Here is a 21,099-nt window from a genome sequence, read left to right as displayed (position 1 = left end):
GAAAGTGGCATGGTTACATAATAACATGTGTATTAACCTGTCGAGGACAATTTGATTTTGCTTCAACACGCATTTCCCATAGACGTTTGCCCGACTATGCTCGGGACTCGTCCTCAACGGGTTAAGTCCAACATCACACCCAATGTTTCTCAGTCCTGTATATACAGAGTAGCTATATGGAAGTGACAGGTACTGATATCACTGAAAACACAGACACTAGTCAACAGCAACACTTTGCACACAGTAAGGCTGCATTTGTGCCTCTTCAAATCCACCTGCAAAGCCTTTTGTGTGCTGTTTTTTTGTTTTTTGTTTTTTTGCTTCAGAGTATTATCACAGTCATGAGTTCAATAAAATCAACTGCCACTTTTACATCATGTCAGCACAAGCATATCATGACAAGAAAAAAAAAAGACTTTAGATGTCTATACAGAAGCTAGGAAAGTAATTCAGATTAAGTTAAGAAAAAAAAAGCTATGATGTTCTCCTGGTGAGATGTCTTATTCCAATTCAGACTTACTAATAAATATAGAATCCCAAAAGACAGAATAAATAAAAATAAGGATAAGCATACAAACCATCAATGTGTATTTCAAATTCATGAAATTCTTCCATCGAGATGCTTTCATTGCAACTGATTGACAAATTGCCCTACATCGACGTAAATAAGCACTGAATTGATCAGTGTTTTAGTAGTAGCCATGATAAAAAATGATCCTGCTCGAGTATGTACGCCCATCATTTTTTATCATGGCTACTACTAAAACACTGATCAATTCAGTGCTTATTTCCGTCGATGTAGGGCAATTTGTCAATCAGTTGCAATCAATGTGTATGCCATATATTTAGCAATCCTACTTTTTCGAAAATCAGGACTTCCCGAAAATTTTGTAAGTGGCTAAATTCACGATCATGGAGTACAGCAATGGACTGAGAAATGTATGCATGCATGTCGCATTCATGTCAGGATCACAGTTAACATTTCCTCACGTCAATTTGTGAAAAGCATGGGACTCGCAAAATAAAAACCCCACAAAACATATGGCATACACAGTATTTCACAGTCTGTCAGGTTCGTGGACTCACCGTAGTCATCTGCCTCGATGTCTACCAGAACGCCCTCTTTGACGGTGCGCTGACGTTGCGGCATCTTCTCGTCCAGGAGGTTCAGGATGCGGTCCCGCTCCTCGTCCCCTCGGCCGGTCAGCTTGCGACTCATGAAGTGGGCGTACAGCTCGGTCTGGGTGATCAGGAAGTTCAGCTTTCGCTGCTGCCTCTTGGCCTGTTGTACAACAAATGTGGCAATAGATTGAACAACCTAATAATTGTTTGATATGGACGTTATCAATCATATCAGAGGTATTTAACTTCTACACAATTCAGAGCACCTGCAGAAAACGGCAGCAAAGAACAAATTATACCATACACTTTATAAAAACACAAGGAAGGGACAGAGAGAACTATGAGATGGTCAATTTGTCATTTGCCACTGTCGTGCTCTAGTTCTTGCAGAAGTAGTTGTCTAATTGCTGAATTTACCAACCCATACAAACCTACCAAATCTACATAACATACCTTTGCTAGTGAATGACAGAGGGCAAAACACTCACCAAAAATATTTGTTGACTGCTGTTTGAAGGTGTCAGACAATTGATATGCCTTGATCACTAAGACTAAACCAGATTTCTTTAGGCCTTCTGTGACAAACACCAACAAGACAATAAACTAAGGGAACTCAGATTAAGACCAGAGCGATGGGTCAAGGCACACACTGACCTCTCTGAACTCATCGTCAATCCTCCTCTGCTCCTGGGCCTCCTTCTCTGCCTTCCTCCGATGCTCCTTCTCCACCTTCTCATAGTGCTTCCAGAAGGCCATCATCTCACGGGTGAGGCGGCGGGCCCGGTAGGGGGTCTCCTTGCACTGCCTCTGGGATTGGATGGCCGTCCGCCGCAGCTCCTTCTGGCATGCTTGTGCCAGCTTCCGGCAGTTGGTCAGGATGTTGTTGTGCACCGAGGCCCGGTGTTTGTGAGCCTAGAATATAATGTGGTGCCAAGATATAGTGATATATCCAATATGGCAAGCTTGCCAAAAATAAAAAAATAAAAATAAAATACTCACAATGCTGCAAAGTACTGCAGTATAATCCTTGGACGAGATACTTTGACCACAATGTCCCTCATGACCAAAGTGTGTGAAAATGGGTACCATGCAATGCAGGGGTAAAAATAATGACAGGGCCCTTTGGGAATGCAGCATTAACAATGAAGAGGCTCCCCTGGGAAAATAAGACTACTGTGTATCACTATTATCATTATCATTAAGCCCGCTGCACACTATACGACTCACGTCCTTATGACTGACAGACTTTGGATCTAAAATAAAAAAGTGGTGTTTATTCTGAGGATACCATGATTTATTTCGGATCCAAAGTCTGTCGGTCGTAAGGTCGTGAGTCGTATAGTGTGCGGCGGTCTTTACACTGCACACAACTGGTTACATTGAAGACCTTAGGGCCTTTTGTTTTTTAGCACAAGCACATGTTAGGAAGACTGTTATCTTGTATCTCAAGGACTTTTAGTTTGGATTATCATCTCGTATCCATAGCATGCCGAGACCGCGAATCCAGTCTTCGACGTCCTTTATGATTTCAGTGGGTTGTCCATGTGAAGCATGTTGTGTGAGATTAGTACTCCTCTGGGCATTTACACTGATCCATACACATTCTGGAAATCAATTGAAGTAAGAATTTGAGCTACTATTTGGACACCTTATTGTGTTTTATGGAGTAAGAGAACATAACTTTGTGATAAGTCAATGTAACAGCAGTCCAGCAAATCTGTATTGGCTACCTTCATGATCTTTACAGGCCGATTGCCTAAAGATATTAAAGGACAGCAGTCTCTATCTCACTGGCTAACTAACAAGTCATCCACCGTGGCAAACTTTGAACCCAAGGTGTTCTCGTATGACACGTACTCCTACTGCCCTGCTTCACTCACCTTGGGGATATCTCTCTTGGCAATGGCCAGCCATATTCGCTTCCTGCGCACATCAATGTCTTTGATGGAGGTGAACTTTCGGTTTGCGTCCTGAAACACAGCTACTGAGCCATCATAGTCTGAGACAGACTCCTGCATCATCTGCACAGAATAAGACACAAACAAACACCATCACTCATCTTGCCCCCCAAAAATAAATAAATAAAAAAAAATCACAGTTACTCTCTTCAAACAGAGCAGAGCAAGGAATAAGACACCTATCCAAACACAAAATAACACAAAATAACAATCTCCATTTTTGTATCAATTATCTATTCTACCATATGAGTCAGCAACAGTCTGTGATCTAGAATCACAATTATACATATGATATTAATACAGCATGTTCAGCATATGTGCTTCTGCATTCCTTACTAATATTTCCTCAATATCAAGGTATTGCATCAGGTCACGCTGAAGCTGATACAGTCTTTAGTAAAAAAATTATAAGAAAACTATATATTAGTGGTTACATGATTTAATAGTTGAATTAAAAAAGATTGCTCAGAATCAGTCTAGTTGAATTAAACCATGGAAATCACAGCAAACATTATCAGTCAAGATTTGACAAAACAGAGAAGTATTGAGGACATTACAAGTCTTGGGACGTCAGTAAGCCATTTATCTATAGAATCCTCCTGAGACCTTGTATTACTGTGTGGTACAGAGTGCTTTGTGGTCACAGAACAAGACATCACTTACATACAAATCTCTCTTTACATGTATCTTGTTAACTTACACAAGTTAGCTTCACAAGACACAGTTTGTTTGTTTTTTCTAGATCCACCTTCCTTTGATAATTACCTGTTGCTCAACCTGCTCGTCCCTCAGTATTTTCCTCTCCTTCTCTCTTTTGAGTTTTTCTGAAATGGTAAATGAGATAACAAATCAAACCAAGGAGGTTCAAGAGAATGGAGTCACAACTGTCGTATTTGCTTTGAAGTCATGTTCGATGCCGCCACTCGAAAGTATTTGAAGCATGTGGCAAACTGGATCTGCTGCGCAGATAGGAAGACAATTGACTCATGTCTCATTGCATAATCATCAGCCACTTTCTAACGAAAATATGTCTTTGTGATGGTAAATACTTTTCGCCATCCCTACTTATAAAAGATAGGTGGTATATGATGGTAAAGACACGGGGATGCGCGAATAGAAATTGCGCAAAAAATGATGAAATGAAAATGAAAATTACTCGACTGGCCGTGCCCGGCCACTAATCTGATATATCTATTAATATAGAATTATACTTGAAGATTATTCCATATCAGTTTTATTTGGAGGAATTAAGTGGAAAAGTGATAAAACCGGCTTTTCGGGAGGGTACAGTTTTAGACACTTTCACATGATAAAGCTCTGATTTACACTTTTGCACATATTTCTTGAAGGGATTGACCTTTGTTTAATGAGCTTTATCATTAAGTGAGATTTCGTTTCATTTAATAGATAAACAAGCAGAATATAGCCAACATTAAGTTAACGTTCAAAATGAATCTTCAGATTGCTCAGCAAGACGGCGGCATCAAACCCCGCCACCAAAGGCACAGATGCACCTGTGGAATTCTTTTGTACATCAATAGAAAAGTGACAACTGTTTGAATAATTACAGCCAGTTGGAACTCCGTCTCTTAAACCTCCTTGATCAAAATAAAGGTGACACTTTCATTTTGCCTACAGATATGGACAAACTCGGCAGTTCCCTATGACTGGAATGACCATGGAAATTGGACACTAAATTAATCAGGCCAGTGAATCAGAATTACATGTCTACAGCCTTGATTTGAAGGACGTCAATTTAAGGTGAAGTTTGTGTGTATGTGTGTGTATGGCAATATATACCCAGTGATATGTGTCAAATGTTATTAGTACCAATATATGCATGCCCAGTGACAGAGAACATTTATTTCTGCATGAATTGTTTTTACACTTCATTTTAAATCCATATGTTTAAAGGGATTGTACAGTTTCGGCTGAGATGGGTTAGTTAGGTTTTAACTTTTTGCAAGATAATTGCAAATCACTTATATGAAATATTAAAGAGCCTACAATTCCAAGAAGAATGAAAAAGTTTATTTGATGAAAATAGGCTTTTAAAATGGCTGAGATATCCAAAAACAAAGTAAAACAAAGTGGTTCTTACCAAAGGTGGGTCCCACCTTTTATTAGGACCACAATGTCTTTGGATATCTCAGCCATTTCAAAACCGATTTTTATCAAATAAACTTTTTCATTCTTCTTAGAATGGTAGACTCTTTAACATTTCATACAAGTCAGGGTTCCCAGCATTTCCAGAGAACAAATTCCCTGATTTTTTCCTGATTCTTCCCTGACGAAGTACCAAATTTCCATGATATCTATTTCAACTCATTTCCAGTTTCACATTCAATTTTCATCCAGTGTCATCCAGTGGATGTTGTTTTGATATGCAACAAAATATAACAGAGTCTTACTGCCTACTTTCAATTTTTTTGGCCAATCAAAATTCCCTGACTTTTCCCTGATTTGAGGCATTTTCATCAAATTCCCCGACTTTTCCCTAACTGGAAAAAATTAAAATAATTTTCCCTGATTTCCCGATTTCCCTGATAGGCTGGGAAGCCTGTAAATGGTTTGTAAGTATCTCGCAAAAAAGTTAAAACCTGAAGTCCCATCTACACCAAAACTATACCATCCTTTTAGTGTTTCTTGCCACGCACTCATATCTTTATGAATGAAATTTCACCTTTAAGCTTGCTGCTACTGCCACCACTGCTCGAAGTTTTCTTGGTTTTCTTTGGTCCAAGAATGGTTCTCTGGTGATCCAGGAACTTGTCGTAATTAGACAGAAGCCCTGCACTGTAGTACTGATATTGTTGGAGCTGCATAATGAATGGAATCATAGTAAAAGGTCATCAGATATTGATATTTGTAAAATGAGAGACGCAATCATACCCTTAGCATTCTAGCTCAAATCCATCGAGTGCTCACCAACATTAGCACAGAAACTTGTTATGAGTAAGTACAGAGATGCAACATAAAATGTAAGTTAATGCTGCTTGTATTTCTGGCACTCAGACCAAAAAAAGAATAACAACACAGTAAATCTTTTAAACAGATCCTTCTGTTTCAAACAACTATATGACATACAAAAATTGAAAGCAATTAACACATTATCCTGACTATCTCTAATATCAGAACCCCTTTGTTTAATTAAATGTACAACATTTTCACAATTCTGAAATAATCAGGACTTCCCTCCATTTCCTAATCAAAATGATCAACATTACTAAATAAGTATTGGATAAGCAGATCCTATGGTATGCTCATCAAAATAAAAGGACAGCAAACAATCTACAACCCACTGCTGCTGAAAAGAACAACGACGGGGCTAAAATGGCTACTGATTGATTGTATTCCTGCAGAGCCATACAGAGATGCCACAGGGAGATCCCCAAATTTCCTGATATCCAAATGCAAGGGAGCGTAGCTACTGAAGGGTGGTAACTGGGGGCATGTAAAAAATTTGTTACAGACACAGTGAGATTACACAGCGCATGGCCCTTGGTTCACACATACGTGGATTGTGCAAGAACAAAGTATGAGCGCCTGACAAACTGCATGCGCCCATGGAGAGAAAAAAGGAATTAATGAATTTGTCCCATTTTCCGCGTATTTCCAGAGAAGTGGAAGAGATGAAATTTTCCCCCTTGTGGGGAGAATTTCTAGGAAAGATTGCCACTATTCTGAAAAAAAAAAGAGACAGAAAAATGAAGCTTCCCTGGTCCTAGAAAAATAGACGTAATATTCTTGTGATGGTACATCATTTACAGCATTCAACAAATATTTAATCTAATTTCACAGGTATCATACAACACTCTTACTTACTTCACTTTCTATGTAAAACTGGTTCTTGCACTGTCGCCGATATTTGTGCAGCCTCAGCATTTCCCGGAGATCATCTTTAGAGAGAGGCTTGTCCTCTTCTTCCTCATCGTCTTCGGGATCGGAAGAATCGCTGAGCAAGATGGCCTGCAGGCAAAATTTTGATAGTTTCTCTCAATGATACTCACATACCTTGGAGTAAAGGAGCCACATCACAGAATACTCATGTGCAGATGTATACAAGATATTTAAAAGGTTTAATTTTACGTTACCGGCAATCAAGAAGGATATTTATAGGCAGTTACACACACAATCCTTTTAATACAGCTAAACGGAGCAATCATCTGGATATTTGGGTTTTGTTTTTGTTTTTGTTTTTTGTTTTTGTTTTTGTTTTGTTTTGTTTTTTTTTGGGGGGGGGGTTAAAACCAAATCGTAGTTTCACTTTTCCTTGAGAGTAAGTAAATGCGAATTGATACATGAATTAATTTCATTTAGATCATTCAGAAGTGTGATTGAGAAAATTCCTGCAACTAAATACAACATGCGGAGTGATCCACAATAAAAAATAGAACCCTCAACAGTATTTACATTCATAGCCCATGACTGTTATTGCACACAAGTAAATATTGATATATTCAATATCATCAAGCCTGACTCGGTTCCAGGATTAGAAACACAAACAAAGAAAAAGAAATTTATAGCTTAATATAAACCTAATATCAGTATGATAATTTGTGCCAACACGGGGCATGCCAATTATGAATTTTAAAATTGGGGGAGGGGGGTGGGTGGGGGGTGGGAAATCCATTTATATCTACATCAAAATTCTTACCTTTAACCACCTCCGGTTCTTCTTTATTTTTCCGAAATTGAAGAACTTCCTCTTATCAGCTCTCCGCTCTGCAGGAGGAAGCAAAATAGCATGTTCTAAGGCACATTTGCTAATGCCACAGAACAACAAATGACAAACCATGCTTCCTGGGTGGATGTGCCAACCACCCTATATCTTAAAGGACAAGTTCACCTTCATAAACATAAGGATTGAGAGAATGCAGCAATATTAGTAGAACACATCCATGAAAGTTTGAGGAAAATTGGACAATCAATGCAAAAGTTATGAATTTTTAACATTTTTGTGTTGCAACCGCTGGATGAGGAGACTACTAAGGCTTGTGATGTCATATGAGTACAACAGTATAAAGAAAATGTAAAGAAAATTCAACATATTTTCACTTTTTTCGCATAATTAAAAGAGCACTTGACTTGCCTCTTTCTAAAGGCAGTGGGAATAATATTACTCATAACATATGTCAGTAACGAGTCAATGGAATGTGTACTTTTTTTAAAAGATGAAATTTTGTGAAATTCTCTTTATATTTTCCTTATATTGTTGTACGCATGTGACACCATACACTACAGTAGTCTTCTCATCCAGCGGTGACTGCACAAAAACTTCAAAAATTCATAACTTTTGAACGGATTGTCCGATTTTCCTCAAACTTTCAATGATGTGTTCTACTAATATTGCTACATTCTCTCAATCCTTATGTTAAAGAAGGTGAACTTGTCCTTTAATCATTAGTTTACTGAACTTAAAGGACATCACTCAGATATGAATTACAGTAGAGAAAACTCCCTATCTTTACATCAAAATGAGATTGAGGAACAAGCAAGGCTTCTTCAAATCTTTATTTGTGGAGGTTATTTGAGCAAGCAAACAATTGTGTCCACAGTTAAGTAACCATGCTTCTGTGATAAGATCTTTAATGGAGTTTTCATAGAGTATACTGATGTGAAAGTTATTTCCCTTTATTCAATGTAGCATCTTCAGGTGTATCTTATCTAGCAAGTTTGACTTACACCATAGAATTAACACTGTCTATGCGTACATCCATCTGAAGGAGAATTTTCCTCCTAATTAGCCATTTCTTTTTTCTTTCTTTTTTTATACTTGTACAGGAGGAGGTTGACTGTAGTTTGAAAATTAGCAGTTACTTCCACTCTGGCATGAGATCGCCTTTCACACCTACCAGCTTTTGCAACTGTTCCTCCGTCGACAAGGTCGTGATCAGGATTAGCATCTGCAGCCACTGACTCTTGTTCTGCACTTGGCTCGAGTTGAGATTTGGGCACAAACTCTCTTCCAATCTCTTCAAATTCTTGGTTTGTATCTTCTTTGCTTTCTTCCCTACAGATATGAATTGAAGGGAGGGGGAGATCAAAGTCACAGAGTTCATTGTTCTTCCATTTCTTTTTTTTTTTTCTAAAAGGATGAATGGAGTGAGACTTATTTACCATTTCAAAAACAAAAACAAAAACAAAAACATGCACATTCCATCGAGAGTACTATACACATCAATTTGTGGGAATATGAGAATATTGACTTATATCTGAACAATTGTACGCAAAACTTAAAATCTACTGTTCGTCTTCAAGTACCTGATTTCTAAAAAGAACAAACTGATATCACTGGCAACTTTGCTAATGTATCTACAGTGTATTGTCAGGAATGAAACTGACGAATACCATCCATAAGAAGGACCAGAGTAGAATACCATGCACCAGCTGAAGATTCGCCTTCTTTCTTACCACTTGAGGCATAGGAAGAGTACAAATGCATCAAAATTTCTAAAGACCTAAAGAGTGACAACAGCAACAAATGAATACACAAATAGACATGCTATCACTTTAAAAAGCCCTCAGGAACTCACAGTAAGGGTTGTTCCATATACTTGTCCACAAAGTCCAAGAACTGGTTGAGGCGAACAGCCTGCTCGAGACGCTGGATATGGATGGGCTTCGCTAGTGGGACGCCCCCTATAGGGCCGTCGGGCGGAATTGGCTCCACTGCTGCAGACCCGGTTGATGTGTTTTCTTCACTCATTCTGAGCAAGCCATGACATCACACCTGATCACACAGGTCAGACTGCAATCAAAAGTTGGTAACCAGTCAAGAACATTTTATACTGAACTAAGCAGTAATACAAAATTGATATTACTATAATTGTATCCATGTTTTGTTGGAGCTTGTGTGATTCAAAATTAGTTAAAATATTCTGAACTCATGTAAGCATTATGTATATTATTTTGAATTACTTTGAATGGAAATAAAATCATTTGAATTTGAAAGTATATTTGCAGTTACACAAGGAAGAGACAGCTTCATGTGAACTCCTTGCTGCTTGCAATGCATGGAATTATCACTGTCACATCTACAGCTCCTCAACAACTACAATCAATATTGATACCAACAACTTTGTACTCTGACATATTTCATCAGGTTTCTTGGGATATTTTGTGAGGTAGTGTAATCAGAGTGGGACTTGGTGTAAGATGTTCAGTTCTTATTCTAGTGAAAAAGATTCACATTAGGCTAGTTTCAACAGCAAAGTCCACTTATCAGCAGCAAAGGTTTTGATAAGATCTGCATTAGACAACATAGAAACATGGGCAAGGATATGGCTTGGGGGAAGAGGACAAGACAGAATACACCTACACGATGACATTCTGGATAATGGTTAATCCGTTGACGACGAATCCCGAGTATACTCGGGCAGGTGTATATTGGAAATGCGTGTTGTAGCAAAATCAGTCCGTCCTCAACGGGTTAACTCAGTGCACTACAGAGAGTTTGTCACTGATTTAACACAAGCAGCGAATACACACATACTTGTACATGTACACCAATATGTACTGCTTGCAAGTTATGAATGAAATTTGAGAAGTTCACAGAGATTGTGCACTGTACATTTCAAAGTGTAATATAGACTTGACCTGCCAACCCCAACAAGCTGCAGGGTAATAATTGTTTCCATTTTCTTTGCATTATTAGCAGTGACAATAACATACCAACATTTCAAATGTTTTGACCCTCTAATTAATCCCCCACGAACCTACTTGTACTTGAAAGAACAAGTCTTGAAAATGTTTTGCAAGGGGTGGAAGCAGGGGTGGCAATGAGATTTCTTTGTTCAGTACTGGTATACTTTGTCTGACGTTGAAAATTCCTAACATCGCACAGCTTTGATATTCTATTTGTGGTATTCTTTACTTTAAGCTTCCAATGATAAGAGTTTTAGAATTCATAGTGATTGGGATATGGAATAAGAATGTTTTCAAAATTTATAACAAATCACAATGAGCAAGGATGAAGCCATAGCAGCTTTATCATAATAGTGCATGAGTGTGGGCTCAAAGGAGCAGAACAAAAGAAGAAAGCATGCAGAAATTCTACACAGGTGACCTTGTTAAGAAAGCGGCGCTGTAATGGAATTGCATTGCTACATTTCTGAAATATGAGAGCCTCCTACTCATGCATTCTCACGAGCCCCCACACATTATGCATTTTTATGGTGAAACTGCTACCTTGTTCAGTGTAATTTGTTTCGGGTTTTCAGAGTTTTGGTTTCTCTGCTCAAGGACCACAATTAATTCCATAAATTCATGGAGCTGTTGATTTATGTACATGATAAGACATTGTGGAAAATCGTCTGAACTTCCCCTTTAAGGTCTGAATTCAGAGAGATCACTGTGATGATGAATCTCACTTTTAAAGATACATTAGTTTGATTGTTTAAATATAACAATTTCTTTATCTCATATTCTAGAAGACAAATAGTAAATTTTCCTGGACACATCTGGCAGAGCGAAGATTCTGCACACTGCACTTTGCCTATGGTCTTGACCGTCTCTGTGCCCAAGTTGGCTGCTTGTAAATCTCAAATCTAGGGATGGTACTTGCACAATACACGACACCTGATACCATACACCGATTTTTATGAAAAAGCCACTTTCATAATGTGGAAAACTGGTGATATTTTAGCATTTTCACTTGACCTTTGACCCCACAGTCCAAAACTCTCCCTACATAATCACTATGCGGTAATATATAAAAGCTTAACTACACTGTATATGTACACGTGTATTCATTCAGTCATTTCCAAGGTATGGAGAATATAATGTAATTTCAGTATAAAATACTAGTTTTACAGCTGAAGCATGGTCCTTCCTCCAGAACAGAGAAGTGAGCGTGCCGCATCCAATAATTTGGAATAATAGATATATTTTGTTTCATGGGAAGTCTATCTTTTACACACACATATTAGAAAAAGGTTTTTTGAAAGTGACAGACATGTTATTTTCTTCGTCAAGATTATCACCCTTTTATCAAACCCCTTGGTACCCTTTTAATTTGATTATGGTTAAGGGTAGGAGGATGGAATTACATAACGCAACGTCAAAGCAGTTATGTAATTGATTTCCTGGAAAATCTAGTATTTTGATCATTTGATGCTATGTATGGTACTGGATTTGAAGATGTAAAAATTTTTTTTCACATTGCCTGCTAGTTTGACAATTGATACATAATTAAGAATAACACAATACAAGATGATGAATAATTCAATTGTCATTAATTCGTGGCTTGTTTGAATATAATGGAAAAAGATGACTCAAGGTGTTCTTTTCGCAAAAGTGAACCAACAACAATAGAACATTTATTTTTTGATTGCCGGAGGGTGTCAGAATTCTGGGAGTCACTGTTTGATTAACAAGAAAAACACAAAACTTGATTCCTTGCAATTGTTTTCATGTCCACAATTGTTATGGGAAATTCCATTAAAAAGGGTCCCACTAGTTAAATGCCATTTCTATTTGCTTCATATTGTCACTGCTTAAAAATTACATACCGGTATCCTAAATCAATTTTACTTCTGAATACTCTTATTCAGGTAAGTACATCTTCCTTTTCAAAGTAAAATATAGAAATTGCTTCTTCAAAGTTCCACATGAATTTTGACAAAAAGCGCAAAATCACATTTTGGGCAAAATTGTGTGACATTTTACTGTAACACCAGTTAGACAGATTTACAGCTCATCTGTGGATTAAACTCTATTTTAAGGGGTCAAAAATGATAAAAGATATGGTGTTATACATCCAAGAAAAGATTTTGTTTTTTTCACATAATGTCATGATAATAGGTAAACAATTCATTTTAAGATGTATTGTACCATACCAAAGTTTTATCTCCAAAGGCAAAATTTTGGGTACCAGTAATACACAAAAAATACAGATTGACTGAAGAGGAAATAGCCAAAAGCAAAAACGAACTTGATTTTCATGAGGCAAAGTGGAGAAAAATAGAAAATACTATCTCTATAGAAAATTAATTGAAGCTGTTGAGAGAGTATTATAATGGAAGGGGTGTGGGATACAGCAGGATCTTTTCCCCCAGCTCCTTCCCCTTTTTTCTTTCCATTTCCTTACTTTGTTGGTCTTTTCTTCCTCTCTGCTGTTTTATACCCTTTTTAATTCTTTCTCTCTCTCTCTCTCTCTCTCTCACTCTCTCTCCTGTCATGGCATTCATTGCCCTTTATGCTATGTATCTACTGTATACATCATATCACATTGTCTAGAAATCTAGATCATATAAACTCTACTATTTAAGCCACTTTCATTGATTAATCGGGACGTCCCAACAATTTCAGGAGTGGTTAAATTCAGTCATGGAGTTCAGCAAAGAATTAAAAATGTATGTGTGCATGACACACGTCGGGATCACAGACACAGTTAATATGATATTAAATTCTGCATGATGTTATATACATGACTAGCACAGAGTCTGCTTAATCATGACTCGCAAAATTTGTGAATATAGACCTTATGCATTGACGTCACAACTTACCCAACGACCGATTTTGATGCCATATTTGAGGACAAGCAGTGTCTTGACAACGCACTCAAGCGTGTACTATGCATGCGACGACGAAATTTGATTCACTTGATTATGACCATAAAATGACACTTACTGATATTTTATGCTACAGACATCTACTATGTATTATCACACGTTTCAGCTTCTCAACGATGTCACAGTGAGGAAACTACAGCCATCGAAAAAATATTTATTGCTACAAATTGCAAGATTGCAATTTGCATACTACTATTTCCAAGTCGCTTCTCCCTCGCTACTACTCCCCAGCTGCTGCGTTGTGCCAGGCCACTTACGGGCAGCCCCCTGTATCAAGATCGTACACGAGTTACATTAGGCGTGTGTAATTTGTGGAATCATCCGCTCTATATGTCAGCATCAATACGATTGTGAAATATTGTCAGATGGCATCTAAAACGTTCATTAATTCTGGGATGTTGGACAAACTCAGCAATTTTTCTGCACAGTCTTTTGATGGAACATTGCTACGTTCTCTAAGGCAGTTCAAAGAAGCTTGGAGTGTTGTCGCCACTCAGCAAATCACTCCATGCCGCCGCTGGCAGCAACTGGCCAGCACCGCTGCACACGTACTAGTACACGTGTGTATTGTATGCACGCATGTCACACAACAGGGCTGCACACTAACCCTTTTTTTTTTAACTAGTCCGGCCTGTCTGTCAGACCAATAGGTATCCAGTTTTTCCATTTCTTTACTGGTCTATTCCTGAAATAGTTACTGGTCTAACAGTGATTTTTACTGGTCCTGGACCATCGGACCAGTGTCAGTATGCAGCATTGCATACAAGCAGCGAGCGAATACATTTCATTTTACTTCTTCATACAGTCATCAATATTTATAGCAGTAATCTTACTATTCTGAGTTCAGTTGAACTGTTACGACATATTGTAAGGTGAAACATGTGAGAACGAAATCCTGTGGCCCAAAATATCTTATTACTAGAGGTCAAAATTGTCAAAGTTCTGAGCGTGTTTCACGCCATCGTGAACTGGGTCCCGTTGCATAAAACTTTTTTTGCAACCTTAGAAAATTCTGGTTGGGATTTGCCCAACCTGAATTTTTTAAGGTTGCTAATCTAAGAATGTAGAATCCGTTGCATAAAAACTCTGGTTGGGAGCTTCCAACCGGAATTTTGTGATTTCAACCGGAAAAAAATCCGGTTGGAGTTTTATGCAACGGGCCCGTAGGGGCCCGTTGCATAAAACTCCAACCGGACTTTTTTCCGGTTGAAATCACAAAATTCCGGTTGGAAGCTCCCAACCAGAGTTTTTATGCAACGGGTTTTACATTCTTAGATTAGCAACCTTAAAAAATTCAGGTTGGGCAAATCCCAACCTGAATTTTCTAAGGTTGCTAAAAAAGTTTTATGCAACGGGACCCTAAACGCCAACCCTGCATAGAAACTCTACTACACTTGTACTCATCGACCACCTAGAATCTATTTTTATATCCACCACCCTCACGTAATTGCTTTCTCACATATAAAATCAAAAGTACGCATGGGAAGGGGCACAATACACTGGAACATTCGAACATGATTACAAATCAAGAGAAATTAGGGGGATACAGGTACCGGGTACATAACCTGAGGAAACGGGAGGAAAAACAATCGAAGAAAATCATCATTAGTAATACAGGTAATTATTGTTAACACATATTTGCCCATTCACTGAATTTACGTGCTTTTCAATGGGAAAACGGGCGGTCGATTAAAAATGAGCTTGCGCCGGTGTTAAAAAATGTCACTTGTGTTTGTTGCCGAGAATTCTGCGCGTACGGTACGAGTCAACAATCTGAGCCCAGGATATGAATCTGCGGTATTTTCTGCCTTGATTGGAATGAAATTAAGGTGAAACTAAAGGATATTTTCTGAGATACAAGATATTTAATCAAAAAGTGGTCAATGCATAGTGAAAGTCTACATAGAGTCTACATGTGGTTCGCGGCGCTAGCAATGCATTACTTGCCCTCACATAGAGGGCACCCTTCAGTTTCTTAGGCTGCGTGATGTCATATGCATAAGGTCTAGATTTCTAGAGGACTTAGGAGGTCTAGACAACCCACAAAATTGATAGATCTAGATATTATTTTAGGTTTATGGGCTGACATGCAATGAACGGTATAGTAGGTGTCCAACACATCGACAGTGTCCATAGAAACCGACCACCCTCTGTTTATGGCACTGCGCGTACAGAACGAAAATGTACGCACAGGACTACGCGCAATGGTGTTCGACTCTTCACTGGGCTACGCTACCGAGTGAAATGAGGTGAAAATAAGTACATTGTATGAGCTACATTACGTAAATTTAGCAAAATCGAATTACTCTCGTATAACCACAGAACCTTTGCTGACTCGTTAGATGTAGAGTATCCTTCCGTAATAAATTTGATGATTTTGACCGCAAAATTGTCATTACGTCGCTCTTTCAACCTCCCCTACTTCGTGCACACACATGACATAATCATTTTGTCACCCGCTAGCCGCTACTGCCGTACCCTCGAATAAATTTCATACTAAACGAATGAGAAATGAATGTGAAAAAAAAAAAAATTCAATTAGGGTCTACCGACTCATTCAATTCATCTCCATTAGACAGTGATGACAAGATTCCTAATGAAATTCAATCTAAATAACAAATTCATCAAACAGTCAGCGCATCTGCACACAATTGTCATGTATGGATTGCATGCACAGAGTTTTGCAGCAGCGTGATGTACGGTGAATGACGGTACGGTGCTTGCAGGGCCAGGGTAAGGGAAACCATGGAGCTACCAAAAAGATGGAGTAACAACGAAGGCCACCAATATTACGTAACCCAACTACGAGCGGTCAGTTCTGACAGACTTCAAAGCACCGCACTCGCTGGGACGGCTTAACTCGTCCCGCAGGGGATACTTTGGCAAACGATGCTCCGAGCCGCAAAAATGACGTCATACTCACCGACATTGCACATACAATATAGTGCTGTATCGAGTCGAAAACTCGACTTGCAACAACATATGGCTGCGCAAAACTTTGCTGAAGACCACGCGCATGCGCATAATATCCACAGGCAAAACAGAGGAGATACCGAGTGCAGTGCACGTTGAACGAACTGAATTGGCCCATGAACAGCGAAGGTACTGTACAGTGTATTGTCGTCATGCTTTGTGACTGTGGCGAGTACATACCCTAAGAATAAAATTCTTAATAAAAATCCCTCACATTTCTCCACATATTTCAATATCTGTCCGTAAAGCTGACATTTGAAACTACAATCTTACGTAAGTGTTGACTGCGTACAATTGCGTACATTTTATCTATACCGTTGTGAAGCCAGCTGTTATTTGTCTTTGTGTTTGTTCGGGACAGCGTGACGGCCATTATTGATCGTGTCGAGAGTGCAGTGTTTGTTTACATGCCGGTCGTATCATATCGTGATTTACATACTAAACGACGGTATGACATGTTAAACAATTTGTTACACTGCAGATTCACTATTTGTAGCTATAATTACTTCAGAATCATGTTAAATCGACTATGCTCGAAGTCGACGGGGCAGTTGCAGTTTGTGTAGTCCCATGCATTGACGTTCCATGGTGGACCATGGAGCTAGGTAGCTCCATGGTAAGAACCAGTTTGCGAACGCGCTGCGGATGACGTCATTGTGCGTATGCACTGTCTCATCTGTCATCGCTCTCGCTCAAGGGGGCTTAGCGAGGATTACTTTTTACGAGTCGGCTTCGAGCATCACTTCAAAAGGACCCCAACCGTTGTTACTCCATCTTTTTGGTAGCTCCATGGGGAAACTTGCCAAAACTTTTACAAATTATGTTTAGGAACCAAAAGAAAATGAAACTGCTTGAATAAAACGTATGCAAAAATCGCTTCAGTATTTTCGGGGGTGCGTCAAATGTACCGAGGATGTCCGTTAAAAAAGTGACCAAGGTGTGCGTCACTTTCAACGTGTTGTCCGTCAAAAAAGTGACTGTGGTGTTCGTCACTTGCAGCGTTTTGTCCGTCAAAAAAGTGACTGTGGTGTCCGTCAAAAACCCCGTGTGGTCAGTCAAAAAATGACCATGACGCAGTGGGGTGCGTAATTACATTGACAAGTGCATAACACCCCACGTGTTCGAAGCCGCCATCAAACTGTTACAGCACATACTTCTGATCGCATTTTCAGTGTGCGTTTGTAAATCCAGAGTATTTTCTCCTCATGTGAGTAAAATCTAAGGCAAATTGTGAGATTTTTCACGTTTCTACTGATAGAAAAACATTACTAGTAAAAGTCTAGTGTTTCTAGGTGGTCGATGTGTTGGACACCCAACCATACCGGAGGTGGTGGTAGTTCTTTATCTGCTTGTAGGCCCTACCACTAGACCTAGATCTAAAGTTACTGTGACCAGCAGCCCCATACGCATAGCGTAATGGGGCTGCGGACTGTAGCATTCAGGATCATGATAGAGTAGTATCGCGGACAAATATCAACTTAAAATTGAAAAATTTCTTCAATTTGAAGACTTACCAGTAAAAGGTGAAATATTGACAACAGGGTTCATGCAACATTTGCATGGTTCTGTCAATAGTCTCTTTCTGTTCGAATTGATGACTTATTAATGTGACTCGATCTAGAGGAACCTGGAAGAGCTACACTGAATTGACAGCCAGCGCATGCACACACAGACATCTTTATTCTTATCCAGTCGATGGATTTGACTTGAAATTTGTGCGCATGTGATGTGTGCGCATGCGCTGGCCGTCAATTCAGTGTAGCTCTCCCAGGTTCCTCTCGACCGAGTCACATTAAGTCATCAATTCGAACAGAAAGGGTCTATTGACAGAACCAAACGTTGCACGAACCCTGTTGTTTATACTTCAACTTTGACCCAAAGATCAGTCTGTATCTGGTCGTCGGGGAAATGTTCCGCGGAGACTGCGTCTGGCTTCACGGATCCCCTCCTTATACAGACCGAAGTCAATGATCCTGGCTCCTGTGTGGTTGCGCTGCCAGCGGTTGCGCACAGATCAAACGTTACGATAAACCAAATTTCAGACAGCTTTTTTACATTCAAACAAGTTTGACATGACATGGCGCATTATGCAGCAATATTTGGGGTAAATTTCTCACATTGTGCAATCGAAATACTCACAGTAAGTAGGTTATAAGTCAGAAATTTTATCCATATCGCAACATCGCCGTTCGCTAGCAGTAAGTCGCCATTTTGAATCTTTTAGCCAATCACATGCGAGGTACGTGTTTTAATGAAAAAACACGTAGAAACTACCTCGCATGCGATTGGCTAAGGGATTCATATGTTTCTGCAGTTTAAATATGACGACGCGACGGGCTGGTTGATGTGTGTTTTACGTTGAAAATTCTACCAAAATGTTGGATTATTCATTAATCTGGTGAGTGTAGTGCATTCTTGAAATGTTGATTTTGATATAAAAGCTTACATTTGCCGACCTAGGGCCGTGAATTAGACGCAATCGAGAAGGGTGAGGTACCTCACCCAATTTTCCATAGAGACAGTGGTTAAGACCATCCACACAGCGATGTGTACTATCAACTTCCGTCTGTCTACGGAGAGCGATAACGTCAAAAAATAAAAGACTCCTCCGGACAGACAGATCTTTCTGTCTAACTTCAACTTTACTAGTAGGCCTAAGCCTTCAAATTGAAGAAATTTTTCGATTTTAAGCTGATATATGTCCGCGATACTAGACACCCATACTCTATCAAACATGATCCTGAATGCTAACGTTACAGTCCACAGCCCCATTACATGTACGCTATGCGTACGGGGCTGCTGGTCGCAGTTAGATCTAACGTTAATAGAATTCAAAGAATGATATGGGGTAACATCCCCAGTATTCGGTCACTTAAGCTTTTTTGCAATATTTTTCAAACTAAAATAATACATACATACATCATATCTACAGCAATGTATGTGAAATATATCAAATTTCTTTAATCTCAACTTTCATTTCGTTAAATATCTCACAGAATTGCACAAAATTGCAAAATATTTCACCTTGAAAATTCCCCAGTATACGGTCATCGGCTCCAGTATTCGGTCACGCGATGTGCGCGTTCAAAGTCAATGCGTGTTCAAGGCAGCTGAAAAACGCGCGCGCGCGCTACCTTGTTGGCGCAAAATTGCATCGGGGAAGTTGCGGCGACCGTTGGTGACCGAATACTGGGGCCTGGGCACTTGCATTCAACCCTTGTACATTGGGACACTGTATCGGCACGTACGGACATTTTGTTTTTCTTTTGCGTTTTTGAGGATACCATTACACTCCAAGCTTGCGATAAGCGAAAAATCCCGCGAGAGAACGGCGTATTTCTCGATTTTTAGCGCTTTTTCGGTGACCCGTACTCTTAAAACTGGGCCTTATCCGCGCGCGCTTTTGGAAAGTAGCACCGATTCTGCACTTTTGACGGTAAAATTTGGGATTTTGGATGGATTTTTGGAGGAGGCTAAGGGAGTTTCCTGTTGTGAATGAGTGTGTAAGTATGTGAATTAGTGTGATTTGCGTGTGTTGTGACAGTTGAACTTACTAGCTGGTGACTAGTGATAAAGTGACCGAATACCGGTGCCTGACCGAATACTGGTGCCCTTACCCTGGGTGCTAACGTTACAGTTGTTAATAGACAGGCCTATAGGGTATATAGGCCTACAAATTTACAATAGATCAATACTGATAGCTGCCTGTAGCAGTATGATCAGTTTTCAGGGATTCAGAGTCATTGATGACACTGGTCAGTAGCACCAGCATGACCAGTACATGCAGAGGGCTGTGTGTGGTCTGTGGACAACATGGTCTGAGTAAAACCCTTGTTTGGCCTTGTACCCTGTCCCTGCCTTGCTTGTGCCACTAGCACTAGAGCCCCTTCTAATGTTAGAACTCTAACATTAGAACCTAGTTGAGGGTTGTAACGTTAGATCTAACAGCATGAACACACACTAAATTTAAAACTGTTACTTAGTTTACTGTTCAGTGTTCACATGGTGTTAGGCCGTAGATCTATAGATCTACTAGCACAGACATCACACAGCACAGAGTCTAACGTCACTGACGTTACATAGTCTGAGATCCCACTCCCAGGGACCAAATAAATACTTTGTCAAAAAGCTATCTACATCTGTGATGTCATTGCCAACTCATGAGCATCAAAGAATTTGAGACATTAATTTCTATTTGGATCTCAAGTCATGGTACAGTCAGAGTAAAGGGGCAGTCAACAGCACAACTCAGAATCAGATGGTCTCTCGAGATTCGATCAAAACATGTCTCACAACTGAGACATTAACCAAATCATTGTATTGAAAGAACGTTCAGACATCTTGTTACGTCCAGACTTACCCTCCCCAATAATTCTCACTCCCCTCCGGCGTGGTAAAGAGATCATACACTAGATATTTTAACGTGCAGGGCAACATCAGCTTCCGACGATAGGCGAGAAGCAAGATGGCGA

General features: G+C 39.4%; 1 protein-coding gene across 1 annotated transcript in view; it reads right to left on the bottom strand.

The window, feature by feature from the left end:
- The window catches only part of LOC140227809 (chromatin-remodeling ATPase INO80-like), a 151,159-nt gene extending 130,060 nt beyond the window's left edge, over nt 1-21,099 (bottom strand). The window contains exons 1-10 of the mRNA XM_072308207.1: nt 20,988-21,099; nt 9,617-9,831; nt 8,936-9,093; nt 7,738-7,805; nt 6,906-7,049; nt 5,764-5,899; nt 3,846-3,904; nt 3,003-3,143; nt 1,777-2,034; nt 1,087-1,282 (exon numbers count right to left, since the gene is read on the bottom strand). Coding sequence (XP_072164308.1) covers nt 1,087-1,282; nt 1,777-2,034; nt 3,003-3,143; nt 3,846-3,904; nt 5,764-5,899; nt 6,906-7,049; nt 7,738-7,805; nt 8,936-9,093; nt 9,617-9,789 — 1,333 coding nt within the window. The 5' untranslated portion in view covers nt 9,790-9,831; nt 20,988-21,099. The remainder of the gene's footprint in view (nt 1-1,086; nt 1,283-1,776; nt 2,035-3,002; nt 3,144-3,845; nt 3,905-5,763; nt 5,900-6,905; nt 7,050-7,737; nt 7,806-8,935; nt 9,094-9,616; nt 9,832-20,987) is intronic.

The sequence above is a fragment of the Diadema setosum genome, chromosome 1, assembly GCF_964275005.1.
Source record: "Diadema setosum chromosome 1, eeDiaSeto1, whole genome shotgun sequence".
Taxonomy (NCBI): Eukaryota; Metazoa; Echinodermata; class Echinoidea; order Diadematoida; family Diadematidae; genus Diadema; species Diadema setosum.
Note: the sequence above shows the minus strand (reverse complement) of the source record. Positions and strands in the feature narration are given on the sequence as shown.